We start from the raw sequence: 18,971 nt of genomic DNA, 5'->3' as shown, positions 1-18,971 counted from the left end.
CAATTACAGTTAGTTCATTTTCAAGAATCTGTTTTAAAAATACAATTTAAATTTTTAAAAGCACCATTTACTTAATACCTCTATCTCTATATATGTATTATAAATGCGAAAGTAAGCATGTTTGTTTGTTACGCTTTCACGCTAAAACTAGCGAATGGTTTTTAATGAAATGTACATATACAATATTCGCCATGGGAACTGATTCTAGCGCTGTCTAGTGGTAGAAAATAGAAGCTGTCTATGACAAGTCAAATTTATGCATGGCTATTAGGCTAAGAGTCGGCCGCTGAAAAAGGCACCTGATCGGTTAAAGAACATACATTATTGGAAAAGGTTGTACTCAAATCAATGAAAATAATGATATAGGAGTTTTAGTCCCCAGTCAGTCGCTTAACTAGGCAACCATTTTTTGATTTTTTTAATTTTGGTGTAGTTGCTTAGCTTATTAGTTAAAGCATAATTTTAGTAGCTTTCATAGTATTTATGAAAGCTTGAACTTTCTAGTTTTCGAAAAAAAATGGTTGCCTAGCCTCTGACTGTTAGAAATTTTGGCAGCCCACTTTAAAGACCGGCAACTCGAGTGTATACTATGAGATACTACATAAGCAACTCTGTGAGAACATTATACTTCAATTTATTTATTTCCCATCACATTTTACCAACTTTTTTTTTATATTTTAAATATTTATGAAATAAATAATAAAATTAATTGTTTTCACAATTAATTTTTTGAAGTGAAAACTTCTTTAGCGGCGTTGTACACTTTTTTTGTAATGGGTAAAAAATGTTAAACTCGCGACAGTGTCACGTGTCCTGGTCGAAAAAGCGTAAGACTATGTCACAGTCAGTACACCGGCTCTCGCCCGATCACTGAAGTTAAGCAACATTAGGTACAGTCAGTACTTGGATGGGTGACCGCTTGGGAACACTGTGTGCGGTTGCCTTTTTATTAAAAATATAATTTTTTTTAGTTTTTTTTTGTTTTTTAAGTGAAAACTTCTTTAGCGGCGTTGTACACTTTTTTTGTAATGGGTAAAAAATGTTCGTTCATGAAATAAATATTGTATTCTACCACATAAATGATAGTACTTTTATACTGATAATTAAAGCAATTCGTGCAAAATTATTCCAATTCCAAAATATCAAAAATGCACAACGTTAATATTCAAGTTTTCACTTCTGCCGGCACTCCCGGAGTGCAGCCCGTGTTTTTTTTTTTAATTATTAAATACATAATGGAAACGTAGTTAAAACATAGAAAATATTCAATTAAACAATTTATTTATCAAAAGTATAATATAAACTGTTATAATTGTGCCGTTTATTTAAAAATTATTTTATATTTAAAACTAATTTTATTATAATATTTTATGCGTTACAATAACTTATTCTAATTACAAATTATTCATTTTCATGTTCTTCCTCTAAAACATCAACATTATGCTGCTCATTAATTTCTTCATCATTGTCATCGTTCATATTATGCATTAAAATATCGTCTATTGTAAGAGGCGTTGGATCACCTTCGAACCATACAGGTTTAATTGCATCATCCGATTTGACCCACCCACATTGATTAATGTCGAGTACGATACACTCTCGCTCAGTAGCATTTTGCCACATTGAATTAATATAAATTGTTCTTAATATCTTTTGTTTTAAGGATTTCCAACAGGGAGGTATCGTACTCGAGTCAAAACTTTTCACACTTTTACAAAAGAAAACTGCAGATAAAGTATTAGCAAATAATTTTTGAAAAATAAACAATCGTGCCAAATCCACGCTTTTACAGTTCTTTTGATTATAGAGCATTGATGTAAATTCTTGGACGATTTCCATCTTATCAAAACTTTCGACTTCTTGAGGATCAAGTAATGATGCAAAAACTTCTTGCATTTTTTCATTTTTTATCAATAACTCTAAAGGTTTTTTCTTGCCTTTTCTAAAAAAGGCAGCAGTATAATCTGATCCTGTAAAAGCGTGAAATGCTGGGAGTGCCTGACACAAACGCTCACCCAATGCTTTTGACAATTCCGTACAATTTCTGCAAGAAATTATGTTCGGCTTTGATCCTATGGTTATTAAAAAGATTTCTAAGTGCTGTAATTTATGAATGTGGCCTAATAATATTATTAAAATATCTGTATCCCAACACTTCATCATAACTTTGGAATTATCTTCCAATTTGCTCAAATGAAAAATCATCCTTGTGTCCGCCTCTTCATGGTAGCATTCAAAGTCTGTTTCAAGTGTTTTTATCACGACACCATCAATGACTTTGTATGAATAGCAATTATGATCGACTGTTAAAAAAATTTTTTTATTACCTGTTATTGTTGCTAAATGATCGTAAGCGAAACTTTCAGAAAAAAAATTTACTAGGGCTTCTTTAAATTTATAATTTCGTAAAGCTTTTAAGAAATTAGTGGGCCTTTTCTGAGATGGACCAGTTATATTAAAAGATACATTAATTTCTCCTCGATTTTGGCGCTCACAATCTTTAATCGAGGGGAAAAAGTATCTATCAAAAATCAAATGAATATTTGATGCAGTAGTATTGCACATTTTGATTAGAATAAATTCTGAAAGTTTCTCAAAAGTTTGTGGTATTACCGGACCAAGGTGATGTAAAAAATAAAAACCGTCAATTATGTCTGTGTCCATAGGAGGTGGTACACAAGGATGTACATAAGAATATAATTTTTTCGCTAATGATGATTTATCAGTTTCAATCATATCACCAGTGACATGACAAAGAGCTGGAGGGACCAGTGCAAGAGGGAATGATAAACAATATTTCAAATCTATTTGTTTTTCCAATGAAATCGCTAATAACCTACCGAAGATATTTCGTTCCATAGCTAGTTGAACTTGTTTACCATCTTTATTTTTAAAAGTTTGTTTTATACATTCTGAAGAAAAGTTGGAAATAGTATTTCTCTTAATTGTTTGTTCAAATCGTTCGGGTTTACTATTGCATTCAATTAAAAAATTATTTTTCTTCTCATCACCCAGTTTATTGATATTCAAAAGGAAAGTTTCTGTGATTTCTGATACAGCTTTACCGGTGACAACATTAAATAAATACTCTTCATCTATGTTCTTATCAAATGGATTCATGTTTTGTTTAAAACAGATAATAATATTTTTTAACGCTAATTGATCTTTTTCGATTCGATGTTTTTCTAATTCGTGTATTTTATCGTCTCTCTGGGTTATGCCTATATCTTGAAATAAGGTTGAAATAATTTTTGTCCTTAAACTATGACTAAGTGCCCACCGTTGTCGAGCAGAGATCGAATTGCTAAAGTGAGAAATGCCAGTTAATGAATTTGCAGCATCAGTATTTATCGTTTGTTCTAACGTTAAATCGACTGGTCCTCGCGAAAAGTTATTCCCGGTTCTTTTAACTCCAAAAGCACCTTTTTTGAAGTTATCAAATAATTTGGAATTATTCTTTTTTAAATTGATTAAATTACATATATATAACAACATCCATCTAGAGTAATTAGGCTGGTTCATAATAAAAAATAAATTTGACATCTCAAATAACGTAGTAATGTAAAGTTCGAAATCACTACCTCTTATGCTTCTTGATAATGAAAAAAAAGTGTTTATAAAATTCATATACAGCATGTAGTATTGTGCTGTTTTTCCATGTTCACCATTCAGGGTCAATTTCGAGTAATTAATATAATCATTAATGACTGATTGTAATGATTCGTTTAAATTTAGAGGCGTACAATTTTCTGTGCGAGTCATACTAATATATTGTAAATTTTCTATTAATATATTGATATCCAAGCCATACTCAGAAATGAATTTTTCAATGTGCAAGCTTTGAAGAGCGCCAAATAATAATCCGTGTATGCGTTTACATCTATTGAAATGTTTACCGTCAATAAATCCGTTAGTTGAACCTTCTGCGAGAACCTCCGACTGAACGAGTATATCGACAATACCTGATGAATCTATAAATTTACCTAAGGCTTTAAAGAAAGCCATTTCTATATGAAAAGCTGCCAAGTTTATGAACAAATTATTGAATTTAGGTTGCTCTTGCAACTGAAGCTGCATAGCCATTTTAGCAATTGCTAAATCATAACTCACTATAATTTCGTCTTGCTCACATTGTAATGCAATGTTTTGGGCATTTCTCATTGTTTCATGTACTATAGTATAAGAAGTAGGGGGTGCATTAATTTGAGCTAAATAATCAACAACTTGAATTAAACTATTATCTATAGTTGTTTGACTGTTATAGCCTACCCACATTGGACAATTAGGAATCAGGGATACAGAAAAAGCCCAAATCAAATTTTTAATATCAGAATTTTTTCTGCTACTAGTACATGAATTAATGAATTGTTGGAGCTCGGAAAATGGAATCAAAGTGGTTATAGCTTTCGGTTTTATCATGTAAGGTGTTGAATCACGCGGCATTACATCGAATCTTCGTCTCTTTCTAGGAGTAATATTTTCACTATCAGGGCTAGCACAATTATCTGATTGTGGTGAATCTGTCGGATCGTTAGTTGATAGATCTGATTGAACATTACTTAAGAAAACTAATTGAGAACTGGTAGATGGATCCGATTGAGCACTAGTAGATAAAGCTAATTGAACTTTAGGAGATGGATCTGGCTGATCACTGGTGGATGGAACCGTTGACTCTGTTTCTTTATTATTTTCCATAAGAACAAATTGATAAATAATTCTAACAGTATCGTGAAGAGTGTCTTTCCCAGATATTGTGTCTACAAATCTATCATAATTATCATAGGCCACATTCGTACATAATTCCTTTTTTTTATGAATTCCAGGAGGAATCAAATGATCCTCTTCTACAGCAGCATATGTCATTTCAGTCTCTATTCCTTCAAGTGTAGAGTAGCAAACTGAATGACCATATTTGTTTAAAATATTGATTACCTTTCTACTGCTTGTCAACGATTTTATTGATATACCAAGATTTAATTGTTTACTTGGTTTTATACGACCTTTACAAACAATATATATGATGTCATGGCATAACGACTTAATTTTGACTAAATCTTCCATTGAATTTTTTCTTCGAATGTCTGGACCTTGTATTAAATCAGAAATAAAATTAAATAATAATTCCGGAGTGTCGCATTCACAATCAATGACATCGTTGACAGTAATAACATTTTTTTTTTTCGTTATTTTTTTCACGCAATTTCTTAAATCATACGCAACATTCTGAAATCTTAATTTCTCAGAAGTTTGAACTGCCGAATTATATAATACGGTTTCGAGATTCAAACCCCGTTTGTGAACAATTTTTTTGTTATTATAAATTTCAGATGAACGAATTATAATGGCTTCACCGTATTTTTTCCGCAGTTTTTCTTCTAAATTACTTGTTGTATAATTTTTGAAATCGGTTAAAGAATATTCGTCTGTTACTTCTACAAGTAAAGATTTGTACCGTAATAATAGGTCATGCAAGAAATAGATCTTTTCTTTATTAAAAATTTCTTCATCAAGAAAGACAGCCATTGCTGCTAAAGCTTCTTTGTGATGCTTCCTTAATTTATGCCAGTCGCTATTTAAATCTTTCTCTATGCACCTGATTTATTTATTTTTGAATATTGTCTTGCAAGTACTATGATAATAATATAGGTGACAATCTTTCAATTTCCATTAGCCTGCTTCTTGGTTTTCTCAACAGCATCTTCTGTTGAACACAGAGATGTCGTCATCAACTTGGAAGCTGTTCTTCTTGTATAACGATCACAAAAAATACATTGAAGATTTGACGCTTCTGGTAATGTCTCCCTTTCTTCCAAATATATTCCAAGTTCCTGATAGATGGGAGAAATGAATTAAATTATTTATTACCAATTTCAATGCAACCTGCTGAAAATTTTGCAAAAATGATATAAAAAAGAAACATTACCTCTGATTCAGATTCTGAATCCTCCTCCTGATCTACATAGCTCAAATCAGCTTCTTGCTGTTCTTCATCGCTTAATTCAACTTGCGGCTGTTCTACACGAACTGGTTCAGTTTCTAGCTGTTCTAAATTAATTGATTCAGTTAAGGCTGCATCTATTTGAGAGGAAAAAAATAACACGTATTCATTGAACGAAAATTCTTTATCTATATAGTACCGATTTTTCTTGAAAGAATTCAATTATTTTTAAAAATAATGAAGTAAATAGAAAATGATACGACTCCAATAATAAAAAATCATTCTTTCACCTATATGTTTCATGCTTTCAGTCATCATTGAATAATTAAAAATATGTAAATGGTTAGAATTATTATACATATAGAAATATATATATATATATAATTGCGAAGAAAATACTTACATGTGCAGGTAGCATTGCATCCTCTGTGCCTTTTTCAGCGGCCGGCTCTTAGCCTATATGATTGAATTGTTTATTTATGTTTTGATAATGAGTGAAATAAAAAAATAAATAAATTTATGTCTATTGTCATAGACAGCTTCTATTTTCTACCACCAGGTAGCGGTAGAATCAGATAACACACGAGATATAATTTATAAAGATATATTAATAAAAATTTAAAAAAATTAATTTTATTTGACATTACCATAAATTACAGATTTCTGTAAAAGTAGTCATTTGACATCACCATAAATTACAGATTTCTGTAAAAATAGTCAATATAAAATATTTCACGGCCATCTTTTCTGATATAGTCAATGAATAATTACGACTATTATACATTTAAAAAAATAGAAAACCATGCATATATTTTACCTGTGTAAAACATCCTTACCATTATTTCCATTTGAGTGTTATAGAAAGGGGATAAGCGAGAGCAATCTTTATCAATCTTTACTTTTAAACTCAGCGAAGCGGGTGGGTATCACTCTAGTATTTAGATATACGATTAAAAAGTTACATAGTAATTTAAAATGCTTTTTTTATATATTTTAAGATGGTATGAAAATAATCTAGAAAAACTGATGGGTTTTTGTTATACAGCGTTTTCAATGCAACCTGCTGAAAATTTTGCAAAAATGATATAAAAAAGAAACATTACCTCTGATTCAGATTCTGAATCCTCCTCCTGATCTACATAGCTCAAATCAGCTTCTTGCTGTTCTTCATCGCTTAATTCAACTTGCGGCTGTTCTACACGAACTGGTTCAGTTTCTAGCTGTTCTAAATTAATTGATTCAGTTAAGGCTGCATCTATTTGAGAGGAAAAAAATAACACGTATTCATTGAACGAAAATTCTTTATCTATATAGTACCGATTTTTCTTGAAAGAATTCAATTATTTTTAAAAATAATGAAGTAAATAGAAAATGATACGACTCCAATAATAAAAAATCATTCTTTCACCTATATGTTTCATGCTTTCAGTCATCATTGAATAATTAAAAATATGTAAATGGTTAGAATTATTATACATATAGAAATATATATATATATAAAATTGCGAAGAAAATACTTACATGTGCAGGTAGCATTGCATCAAATTCTGCCTTGTATCGCGCTTTCAAGACGGTAAACTTCTTATAACAGTCGGAATGATAACCAATGTCACCAAGTGCTTTGGGAACATCAACTTCCCAATATTTGTGCTTCTTAATTTTTCGAAAACGACTCATACGAGTGCATTTTTCTAAAGTTTCTGCATCGAAAATATTAACAAACCCTTCAGATTTACCGCACACAAAACACAACTTCATAGTGATATTATTTCCACAACACAACTTACACTCCAAAAATCAAAGTATATCTTTGCTGTAAGGACTGCAAAGCAAGAATGACCAGGATATATAAATTCAAATGGAGGAGCAGCTGTCGCTTTCGATCTTTTTCTAATATTGAGATAAATGTAAGAACGACCAATAGAATTTTTGAATGTATAAGGTCATGTTGCATGTACACGAACAAATACATGTAAAATACGAATACATAGAAAAGACAGGTATAAGTTATTGTAACGCATAAAATATGATAATAAAACAGGTGAAAACAAACAATTGACTGAGTTAATTGTTGAAATACCATGTATAGGCAGTGTTGATAACTCTGTCACATTTCACATACGTACATATCTGACATATTTAACTGATATTCTCATATAATGCGCAAGTGTTGATGCGCAATCGTTTGTTTTTTTGACGTCACGTAAATAACAAAAGATATTCACTTTGATATTCCTATATTAATCTATATATATAAAAAGAGAGTGTTTGTTTGTATGTCCCCGATTTTCCCTAAAACTAACCATTGACCTTCGGTAGGGGATTATGTCATTGGGTAGCCCTTAGGCTCCCATTGTGAATAAGGGAGTTTGGTGGGGGTGGAATTAAAAATGATCTAGAAATTCATAGAAAATAAATTTAAAAAATAGTTCTAATAGTACAATAGGCCCCACTGTCAATAGTACAATTTTCACTAGATGGCGCTACTGGCGCAAATGTCTTTCGATTTTTCTCGAAAATTTTGGAATGTTCCATGGATTTCTATCGAATTTTCTAGAATTTTCTCGAACATTCTGGAATGTTCTATGGATTTCTATCGAATTTTCTAGAACTTTCTCGAATATTCTCCAATGTTGTATGGATTTTTATTGAATTTTATCAAACTTTCTCGAACAATCTGGAATGTTCCATGGGTTTCTGTCGAATTTTCTAGAATTTTCTCGAACATTCTGGAATTTTCTATGGATTTCTATTGAATTTTCTCGAACATTCTGGAATGTTCTATGGATTTCTATCGAATTTTCTAGAACTTTCTCGAATATTCTGGAATGTTCCATGGGTTTCTATCGATCTTTCCCTTACTTTTCCGTACACACAGAGAGTGTAGACATAATATCTCTAACGGTTTACAAGATAGGTCCTACGGACTCAAGACCCGATTGACCTATGATGCTCATTTACGAACTTGACCTGACTTTTTACGTCCTGAGTACGCTGTAAAAATTTCAGATCGATATCTTTTTTCGTTTTTGAGTTATCGTGTCCACAGACGGACGGACGGATGGACGGACAACCGGAAATGGATTAATTAGGTGATTCTATGAACACCTATACCAAAATTTTGTTCGTAGCATCAATATTTTTAAGCGTTACAAACTTGGGACGAAACTTAATATACTATGTATATTTCATATATACATGGTATAATTAGTTTTAAATATAAAATAATTTTTAAATAAACGGCACAATTATAACAGTTTATATTATACTTTTGATAAATAAATTGTTTAATTGAATATTTTCTATGTTTTAACTACGTTTCCATTATGTATTTAATAATTTTATTATTTATTTCATAAATATTTAAAATATAAAAAAAAGGTTGATAAAATGTGATGGGAAATAAATAAATTGAAGTATAATGTTCTCACAGAGTTGCTTATGTAATATCTCATAGTATACACTCGAATTGCCGGTCTTTAAAGTGGGCTGCCAAAATTTCTAACAGTCAGAGACTAGGCAACCATTTTTTTTCGAAAACTAGAAAGTTCAAGCTTTCATTTGATACTAAAATTATGCTTTAACTAATAAGCTAAGCAACTACACCAAAATTAAAAAAATCAAAAAATGGTTGCCTAGTTAAGCGACTGACTGGGGACTAAAACTCCTATATCATTATTTTCATTGATTTGAGTACAACCTTTTCCAATAATGTATGTCTTTTAACCGATCAGGTGCCTTTTTCAGCGGCCGGCTCTTAGCCTATATGATTGAATTGTTTATTTATGTTTTGATAATGAGTGAAATAAAAAAATAAATAAATTTATGTCTATTGTCATAGACAGCTTCTATTTTCTACCACCAGGTAGCGGTAGAATCAGATAACACACGAGATATAATTTATAAAGATATATTAATAAAAATTTAAAAAAATTAATTTTATTTGACATTACCATAAATTACAGATTTCTGTAAAAGTAGTCATTTGACACATCACCATAAATTACAGATTTCTGTAAAAATAGTCAATATAAAATATTTCACGGCCATCTTTTCTGATATAGTCAATGAATAATTACGACTATTATACATTTAAAAAAATAGAAAACCATGCATATATTTTACCTGTGTAAAACATCCTTACCATTATTTCCATTTGAGTGTTATAGAAAGGGGATAAGCGAGAGCAATCTTTATCAATCTTTACTTTTAAACTCAGCGAAGCGGGTGGGTATCACTCTAGTATTTAGATATACGATTAAAAAGTTACATAGTAATTTAAAATGCTTTTTTTATATATTTTAAGATGGTATGAAAATAATCTAGAAAAACTGATGGGTTTTTGTTATACAGCGTTTTCAAAAAATCACACTTCTATGTTCCAGCCTGTATAACTTAACTTTAATATTCGAATTTTTTTACTCGAACTTTTTTTTTTTTTGTAATACTTCGAATTTTTTAAAATTTTATGAGTTTCTTTGGTATAAAGAAAATTCTAATAAAAATTGACTTTATTTTACTTATGTCTATCTATTTACAAAAATAACAAAACATCTTATGATTTATATCGTGGTGTGATTCGTACTTGGTGCCCATTAACTAATTTCATTGAAATCGCTCCTTCAAACTTTAATGTGTCCAAATTTATATCGGTGTGAAATTCATACCGGCTTAATAATGCAGCCAACGTTGTTTTCATAAAGATCCATGCATATCGACCACCTAAACAAAAGAAATTAATCAAAGTTCGTCGCACACGGACGCACCTAAATAATTTAATTTTATTTTGCATACCAATACAATTTCTAGGACCAGCACTGAATGGAATGTACGCGTAAGGGTGACGATTTTTTATATTTTCTGCTGTGAATCGTTCTGGATCAAATTTTAATGGATTTTCCCAATATTCTGGATTCCGATGGATAGTAAAGATTGGAATTAATATAGATACTCCTTTTGGAATTATATAATTGCCTAAAGATGGATATAATTCCGTTAATTTGTTTTACTTTAAAACAATAAACCGCACCCAAAAGGTTGAATTTGCAAAATATGAGGAATCCAAAAAACTCATGCTACCAGATTTTGGGGACTCGAAAAAGATTTGTCATCCGGCCTACCTTAAACTTTGTAAAATGTTCATTTATATGTACACCTTTTGTCCTTTTGTTACTTAAGGTAGTACTATCGGTAATAGACTTTGCATTCAGAATTTAATGAAACTTGGCATAGTTGTCCATTATTATATCAAAATTTGACATTGATCCTTATGGGAAATCACAGAATTTATTTTATTTCATAAAACTGGACGTTCAGATTTTCAGTTCTCTGAAGGTTCCCTAAAAATTTAACTGGTTAATTTTGATATAATAATGGACAACTATTCCAAGTTTCATTAAGTTCTGAATCAAAGTCTATTACCGATAGTACTACCTTAAGTCAGCCGCGTTGAAGGTTTTTTTCCTTGATAATTCTACGCAGTTTTAATTTTGAAATAATATTAAAATTTCTTGCTTAAATTTTCATCATATTATAAAGACATTCTGTTATAACTAATTTTGAAATTTTAAAGGCTGCTTAAGTTTTTAATACTTAATAAACTCTAAAGTATTATATATTTGTTTAACGACGGTAAATACGCCAATTTTCAACCTGGCATCTGGATTTTGGGTTCAATTTTGCATACTCAACTCTCACCAAAACCTAGTTGCGTTATAAGCAAATATTACCAATTTTAATATCTTGGGATGGCTCTCTTACAATTAGTGGAATCGTTGGAGTTAATCTCATAGATTCTTTTAGAACCATCTCCATATATTTGAGCTTTGGTAAATCGTCGACATTGATTAAGTCTACATTTATGTCACCAAGAACTTTTATTATTTCATTATATAATTTTGTTTGTATGTCTTTATATGCAGCCAAGTGTAATAAAACATAGCTCAGAGAAAGTGCTGTTGTTTCATAACCCTTAAAATAGTGAAATTTTATTAATCGTTTAATATTTCTTTAAAGCTCCCTCAAACAAGGCTGGAAAGTACTTGATTACAATGAGGGAAAATTTTCTAGCGTGCAATGAAACCAAATATCTAAAAGGAAAAAAGTGTTGCATCTTTGAAAAATTTTTCACAATTGTAAAACCTTCATACCAAAAAAGCGGCCATTCAGGGGGGTTCTAGCTGATTTAATTGTGCATATTTTTGTTTTTTAATGCGACTTTCTAGTTTCAAAACTGGCCGAGATATGCCAATTTTAAAATGGTGTATTTTTTGCTCATTCAATCAAATTAAAAAGTATCTATCTTGAAAGCCGTTGGAGATAAAGCAAAAGTTTAAATGTAAAAATTATTCCTGATAAAAACAACTTTTATTTGAAATATTTTTTCATAAACATCACTGTTTACCCGTGAGGGCGCAAATTAGGAGAAAATTTTGATGTCTATTTTCTCCAAAACTATAAAAACATTCTCGAAAAACGAAAAAAAATAGTCAAGGAAATACTTTCAAACAAAAGTTGGTTATTTTGCAATTAACCAATCTTCATAAAGGCAATCTTCAAAAATAATCCAAAAATTTGAAAATGACCTTTTTAGAGTTTTTCCAAACATTAAACTTTCAAAAATTTTAAATCGTTCTAGCTAGGTTTTATTTTTAGAAAATGTCGTTTTGACCATGTTTTTTGAAAAAACTGAAATATTGACATCTATTGGTGATGAAATAAAGTACATCACCGAGGCATTCAAATTGGTATTTGTGTGAAGACATTTTAAATGATTCTTATATTAGTGTTAAATTATTATATTAGGAATAAAATTTGAGCCTTTTTAACTCAAAAAATACCGAGTAAAGCTCGCGGGTCATCCAGGTACTTTTTCTTTATAGCCAAACATATTATAATCAATTCTCCAAATGGAAGACAAAAGTAACCATTGAATTTTCGCTTCATTAAGGACTTAAGGTTAATAATTCAAATAACATACCCCAAAAATAATAAGATTGGTTTCATTACGTAATTGTTCTTCCGTAAAATTCGAATTATTTCTTGTAAAATCCATTAAATATTCCAAAAATGGTTTTTTGTATACATTACGGTTGATTGCTTTAATGTTATTTAACTCATTATTATTTATAACGTTTGCCATAAATTTTTGTTTTTCCAAAATAATCTGTAAAGAAATACAGATATATTAAATCCTACGTTAGTGGCACAGCTCGAACACGAAAAGTGAAATCACCAACTTTTTTAGTAAATTCCTGCGTAAGATCACGATTTTTTAATACCATTTTATAATCTTGTGTGAATCGATAAAATATATTAAAACATTTGATTGGATTCAAGTATGGAGCTACTATAAGATACAACGAACTAAAATTTATACCAAAATTAGAAACAATTTATATTAATATTTTCACTTTTTTTATTCACCTGTGTACAGCATGAAAGTAAGAAGATCCATCATCTTCATGCGAGTTTATATTTACACCCATTGTTGACCCTGGAATTAAATTTAATTGTTATGTTTTTCATTTCTTAGGCTAAAAGCTGGTAGCCGATTCAACACATCCCGCCTATGCCCCGCAAATACCTACTGAAATATGTGTAAAACCGGTCAATTGTGAGTCGAACTAGCGTACAAAGGATTTCATACCATTTTACAAGCTATGCACATAGTAAAGCACATAGTTTACACTTAAAGCGGCAAAAATAATCCACTCTCTGTCATAGCTAACAAGCGCAGTCTAACTTTTGCGGTTTATGTGATATAGCCTGCTGATAGACAGACGGACAAACAAGAAGCAGAGTCTTAGTAAAAGGAATCCGTTGTCTACATTTCGGGTACGGAATCCCAAAAACTAATATTATTGCAGCAAATCGGAAAAGACTCCGCGTGGCCTAGATTGCGAAAATAACCTTTTATAATAATTAGACTCAACTACTTATCTACTGTTCACATATAAGCCGTGGAAACAAATGGACATGACAAATGGACAAATCTATCAACATTTTGAATCATTCCAACCCACTGGGATTCCGTTGTTTGTGTGTATTTTAAAGGGCAATTAATATACTCAACCTCAGTGGAACAAAAATTTTACCTGAATTTCATACAACTGCCTCGCCGCGCAAAATCTTCGATTTTTTAATCGCAATACCTCGTTTGAAAAGTTTTGGAATCTAATAGCCTTGCACGGAGGATTAAAAGAGAGAAATATTATTCCCAAAGTTTTAAAAATTTTTAAAAGCTTGTTTATTTTTCTTGAAAATGAGCTATAAAAAATTCCCGTACAAGGTTTTTGGACCAAGATATTGACTTTTGACTTATTTTATAAAAAAAAAAAGGGTGGTATCTAAAATGTCATTATGCTCATTTGAATTCTCGTACTATCTAGTTTTGAAATTTATTGTACAAAAATTTGTGTTCCTGATGGGGAAAATCTGTTTCCATCCTGTTCAAGATGGGGAAAAAATTAAAAACTAAAACAACTATTATCTGAAACATATTTCCTTAAAACCTGGCAGATATGTCAATATTTCTAATTGAAAAATTTATATCCCCCCACCCGTTCTCTGATAGTAAGTTGTCTCTCCTAACAAGTTCTTTCGATTTATCGGTAAATTTCTTACCAAAAACTGAGTCTAAAGAAGTTCTTGACAAATATTCAAATATATCAAACGGTGTTTCTTTATTTAATTCCAAATCTAATTTTTGTATTAAAATATTAATTTTTTCCACAAATATTTTAAAGTATGATTTTAAAATGATTGGAGTAAAACCTCTAATTATAATACTTCGATGATGTTTCCATTCTGGAACTAAAAATATTTTAATGGTTATCAAGATTTTTATTTTAAAAAATTTAGAAAATATTAGAATACCGTCTGATGTTAAAATTGATTTTCCCATTACAGGATTCCAAGCTTTTTTCATTAAGTAGGCTTTTTCTAAAACATTTTCATTTGTTAAAAGTTCTTGAACAATATCTGGATTTGATGCTCCGATGGCGGGAATTGGACCAAACCATATTCGGCCCAAATTCTGCTGATAATCTTCAGCAATTTTCAGAATAGTATGTGTAAATTCTAAAACAAAAGATGTAACAGTATGATATCTTAATTGAAATTAAGACCTATACAATTTGTAATATTGCTCCAAGGTATCTGTTTAATATTGAAATTCTCAACAAAAAATACATATTGTGCGGGAATAAAACAGTGTTATATGAAGAAATTATTTGCATTATGCTAATTTTTTAAGGTGGCTTTGAAAAACATATCAATGTTTTCACTCTCCCCTAATATTAATATTCTTAAGATAGAAGTAGCTTGATTTACGCAGCTCTTGCGTGATAAATTTCTAAACTATATTATAAAAACTCATAAAATTTACCTTGATGAGATAAACCCAAAAGTAAAGTTGCGTTTCCAATAATTGGATAAGCTGGTGGTCCAGGAATTTTAGATACATAATAACACACACGAATATAATTCCAAAAATAAATACATATGAGAACTAAGATTAACAATACTAAAGAAATTAAAACATGATTTTGTAGAAATTGAATAAACACCGTTAAAAACATTGTGTTTTTAAGAAACAACTCGGCTCCAAAATGAAAAAGCTCGGCTACAATATGAATGAAGCGATTCAGGTCCAACATAAATTAAACACCTCTAATTTGGCAATAATTATGATTTAATTATAAATTATAAATTATAATTTTTGTTAAAAATAAGTTTTTTAATTACCTATAGAGGAAAGAGATCAAGGTTTAGTTTCCACCATCGACTAGTAGGACGCCAGGGCTGGATTAATACACGGGCACGACTTTGCACAAGCCCACAGCTCCCGAGTATCTGCGGGCCCCAAACAATCAAATAAAAAAAAGGTAAAAAAAATCAATGAGCCAGCCTGCGAATATGGAATAAACAAGCATGCGATCTTCAGTCGTAGATCTCCAAAACTATAACATAACTCGGGGTGCTTTTAATAATACAAAGTAAAATTTACTGTAAAGATCAGATAGTCAAAATAATTTTAGAAATTTAAACATACAATGAAACTTACGTTAAAATTATTTCAATATAATTTTAATAATTTTTCATATTACACGTGATGCACATATTTTTTTCTTTAAAATAAGAAGGGGTCCCTTACATGGGGGCCCCTATGATTTTCGGCCCTGGGCCCCTCAAATGTTTAATCCGGCCCTGTATGGACCCATTAAATAAATAAAATCAACGAATTATTTATTTGTTTTAATATTGTCTTTGACTGAAAAAGAAAGAAGAGAAAATATCCGGGGACACGGCAGTGCCCCCGCCAAGTCGAGCGGAAAGCAAATATTGCCGTACCATCATTTACTGGAAACATTTTGCCGCATTTTCAGGCCCCTATTTGGGAATCTCTGAATAAGACCAGAACGCGGAAATGAACGCAGATTCGTCATCCAGTAAGCTATAATCACATACTTAAAATCCAAAATTTCAAGTCTGTAGGTCATTTAGTTCCAAAGTTAAGCGAAAGCAAAGTTTCGCATTTATGACACTCTTTCACTCACTCACTCATGATCATCAGAATAGCACTAGTACTTCCCATAAACTCAGAGAGCTGAAATTTGGTACAGAGTTAGGGTTTAATGGCCACATAAAGGGAAAACTACAAAAACTAGGATAATCGAAGATCTGTGAGTACCTGATGACCCTGATTAGAAAACACAAGAGCCCAACCAAACTATTAGAGATCGACATACCGCCGTACAAAAGCGTAAATGTAGAGCCCTCCTTATGTAAAGCACGTAGGCATAAATAGCTTTGGAGTAAATACCGCGCCGATCTTTCAGAAATTAAACCGTCTAAAAGAATAAACAATGAACACGAATGGGCAATACGAAAAACTGTTGCTACTGTACAAGAATCAGAACCGAAAAAAGAAAAGAAAGATTTGTAATAATAAAAAAACTACTCCTTAAAAGAAAAAAACTGTGTCAAATAAGAAAATCTAATAAAATAAATCAATATGCCTACGTTTCTACAAAAAGAAGTGAAATCCCACCAAAAACATTCTGTAAAAAACTAGCTAAGTCTCGATGGAGCTGCTTGTTTATCTCTAAAAAGTAATGAAATCTAGACAAAGTCGGGTCAGGTCTAAAGTTCCTTACTGCGATTTCTTTATTATTATAGTTAATGTTGTGTGACTTGGCCGTTGAAGGGTAGACAAGGGTACAAAATCAGGTGCTCCATGACACCATTCACCAATATGAGACCACGTCAACGTCCACGGCCAAGTCACACAACATTAACGATAATAATAAAGAAATCGCAGTAAGTAACCTTAGACTTGGCACGACTTTGTCTAGATTTCATTACTTTTTAGAGATAAACAAGCAGCTCCATCGAGACTTGGCTAGTTTTTTACAGAATGTTTTTGATGGGATAAACATTTTCCAATAATATTAAATTAGTATTTATTATCCGGTCAATTTAAACATACGAAGATACAAAAATTCTCACCCGACTGAAATTTGGTAGAATTGATCAAAACACCATCATAAATGAAATCTAAAAACTCCTCAACGGTCTGAGATGTGAAAAAAATTTACGCGAAGTCAAACGTCACAAAAACGATTTTCGATTTTCAGCAAAATGGTAAGTTTTATCATAAAATTAGTTCAGGCAAAATTGTAGATCAGATAATTAAATATAAAAGAGCCACCGTTTCTGAGATTTACGATTCAAAAAGTTGTAATCGTCATATGATTTTATGGATGGACATGGATGGACTGTGGCTTATATTGAAAATTTAATAATATTTTTTTACAAATTTAAATAAGAAATTATGTGAATTTACATATTAAAAAAATATTATTTATACAATTTCGTATCTTATTTTCACAATTTCTAATGCAACTGGTTTAATTAAAATTGCTATATTTCAATAATTTTAGCTGGGCATTTACTATACCATTTACTTACATATAAAGAATTGAAAATTTGTCATAACAGCCACCTTTAAGCCAAAATTATCCACTGCAAACGCTGGCGTCGATTTGATTATCCCTACCATGACTACACACTCCACGGATATATGTAAGTAAAAACTATATATATGTAAGTTACACTGATCGATAGAAAAATATTTTTTTTGTACTACAGTTTCAGTGATGTACGTAGCGTACATATAATGACGATTTCAACTTTTTGAATCGTTATATCTATCGATATTAGAAATGGTGGCTCTCAGGAAATAAAGTATCGAGAAATTTTCGTATTTACTTATCTGATCTACAATTTTCGTCAGAGCTAATTTTATGGTAAAACTTACCGTTTTGCTGAAAATCACGAAAAATCTGTTTTTGTGACCTTTTATCCTGCGTACATTTTTTTTCCACGTCTCAGATCGACTTTTTAGATTTTATTTCTGATGGAGTTTTGAACAATTCTACTAAATTTCAGCTGCGTGCGAATTTTTGTATCTTCATTTATGTTTTTTTATTTAATTTGACCGGGTAATTAAGTGTGAAAGTTTAATGTATTTATGGCTGTCAAGGTGGGAAGGGGGCAAGTACAGTGTCCGAAAAATTCCTTGCATTGCAATTGGCTACATTTTTTCAGAACAATAACTCAAATATGACATCATCATGTTCATTTGAAATCGAAGCACTTTAGAAAAAATCGTAAAGGATAGCTTGGTAGACTCGTCAAAAGGAAGCCACTCATGAAGTTTTAAATTTGTATTTATGATTCAAAAAAACCCGTGATGTACCATCAGGTACCATCAGGTACCGTGATGTACCATCAGGTCTACTGTGTTTGTTTTATTTTTTAATTTTTTTATCTCTATCTATCTATAAATATATAGGAGACTTTCTATAGATATAGATAGTCACTCATCACGATATCTCTGGAACTATAAGACCTAGAGACTTGAAATTTGGCAGGAATATTCCTTTTGCCAAGTAGAGGTCAGCTAAGAACGGATTTTACGAAATTCCACCCACAAGGGGGGTTGCGGGGGGGTTCATGAATAAAAAAT

General features: G+C 31.0%; 1 protein-coding gene across 1 annotated transcript; it reads right to left on the bottom strand.

Annotated features, from left to right (window-relative positions):
- Nucleotides 1-10,493: 10,493 nt before the first annotated feature.
- Nucleotides 10,494-15,519, bottom strand: LOC123301331 (probable cytochrome P450 313a4). The gene is made up of 7 exons (XM_044884069.1): nt 15,327-15,519; nt 14,816-15,019; nt 13,364-13,433; nt 12,918-12,978; nt 11,668-11,908; nt 10,733-10,912; nt 10,494-10,660 (listed from the first exon to the last, which is right to left on the bottom strand). The coding sequence occupies exons 1-7, from the start codon at nt 15,517-15,519 to the stop codon at nt 10,494-10,496; spliced, it is 1,116 nt and encodes a 371-aa protein (XP_044740004.1).
- Nucleotides 15,520-18,971: the final 3,452 nt, after the last annotated feature.

The sequence above is a fragment of the Chrysoperla carnea genome, chromosome 5 (genome assembly GCF_905475395.1).
Source record: "Chrysoperla carnea chromosome 5, inChrCarn1.1, whole genome shotgun sequence".
Taxonomy (NCBI): domain Eukaryota; kingdom Metazoa; phylum Arthropoda; class Insecta; order Neuroptera; family Chrysopidae; genus Chrysoperla; species Chrysoperla carnea.
The sequence above is the reverse complement of the archived record's forward strand: the minus strand, read 5'-3'. Positions and strand labels throughout refer to the sequence as shown.

Excerpts from the sequence above, each read along its gene's own strand:
- LOC123301331 (XM_044884069.1), bottom strand. The coding sequence starts at position 15,519 with ATGTTTTTAACGGTGTTTATTCAATTTCTACAAAATCATGTTTTAATT. Across the intron at positions 11,909-12,917 it reads CCAATCTTATTATTTTTGGG|GGTTATGAAACAACAGCACT; the intron begins GTATGTTATTTG and ends CACTATTTTAAG. Across the intron at positions 10,913-11,667 it reads ATCCCAAGATATTAAAATTG|GCAATTATATAATTCCAAAA; the intron begins GTAATATTTGCT and ends ATCCATCTTTAG.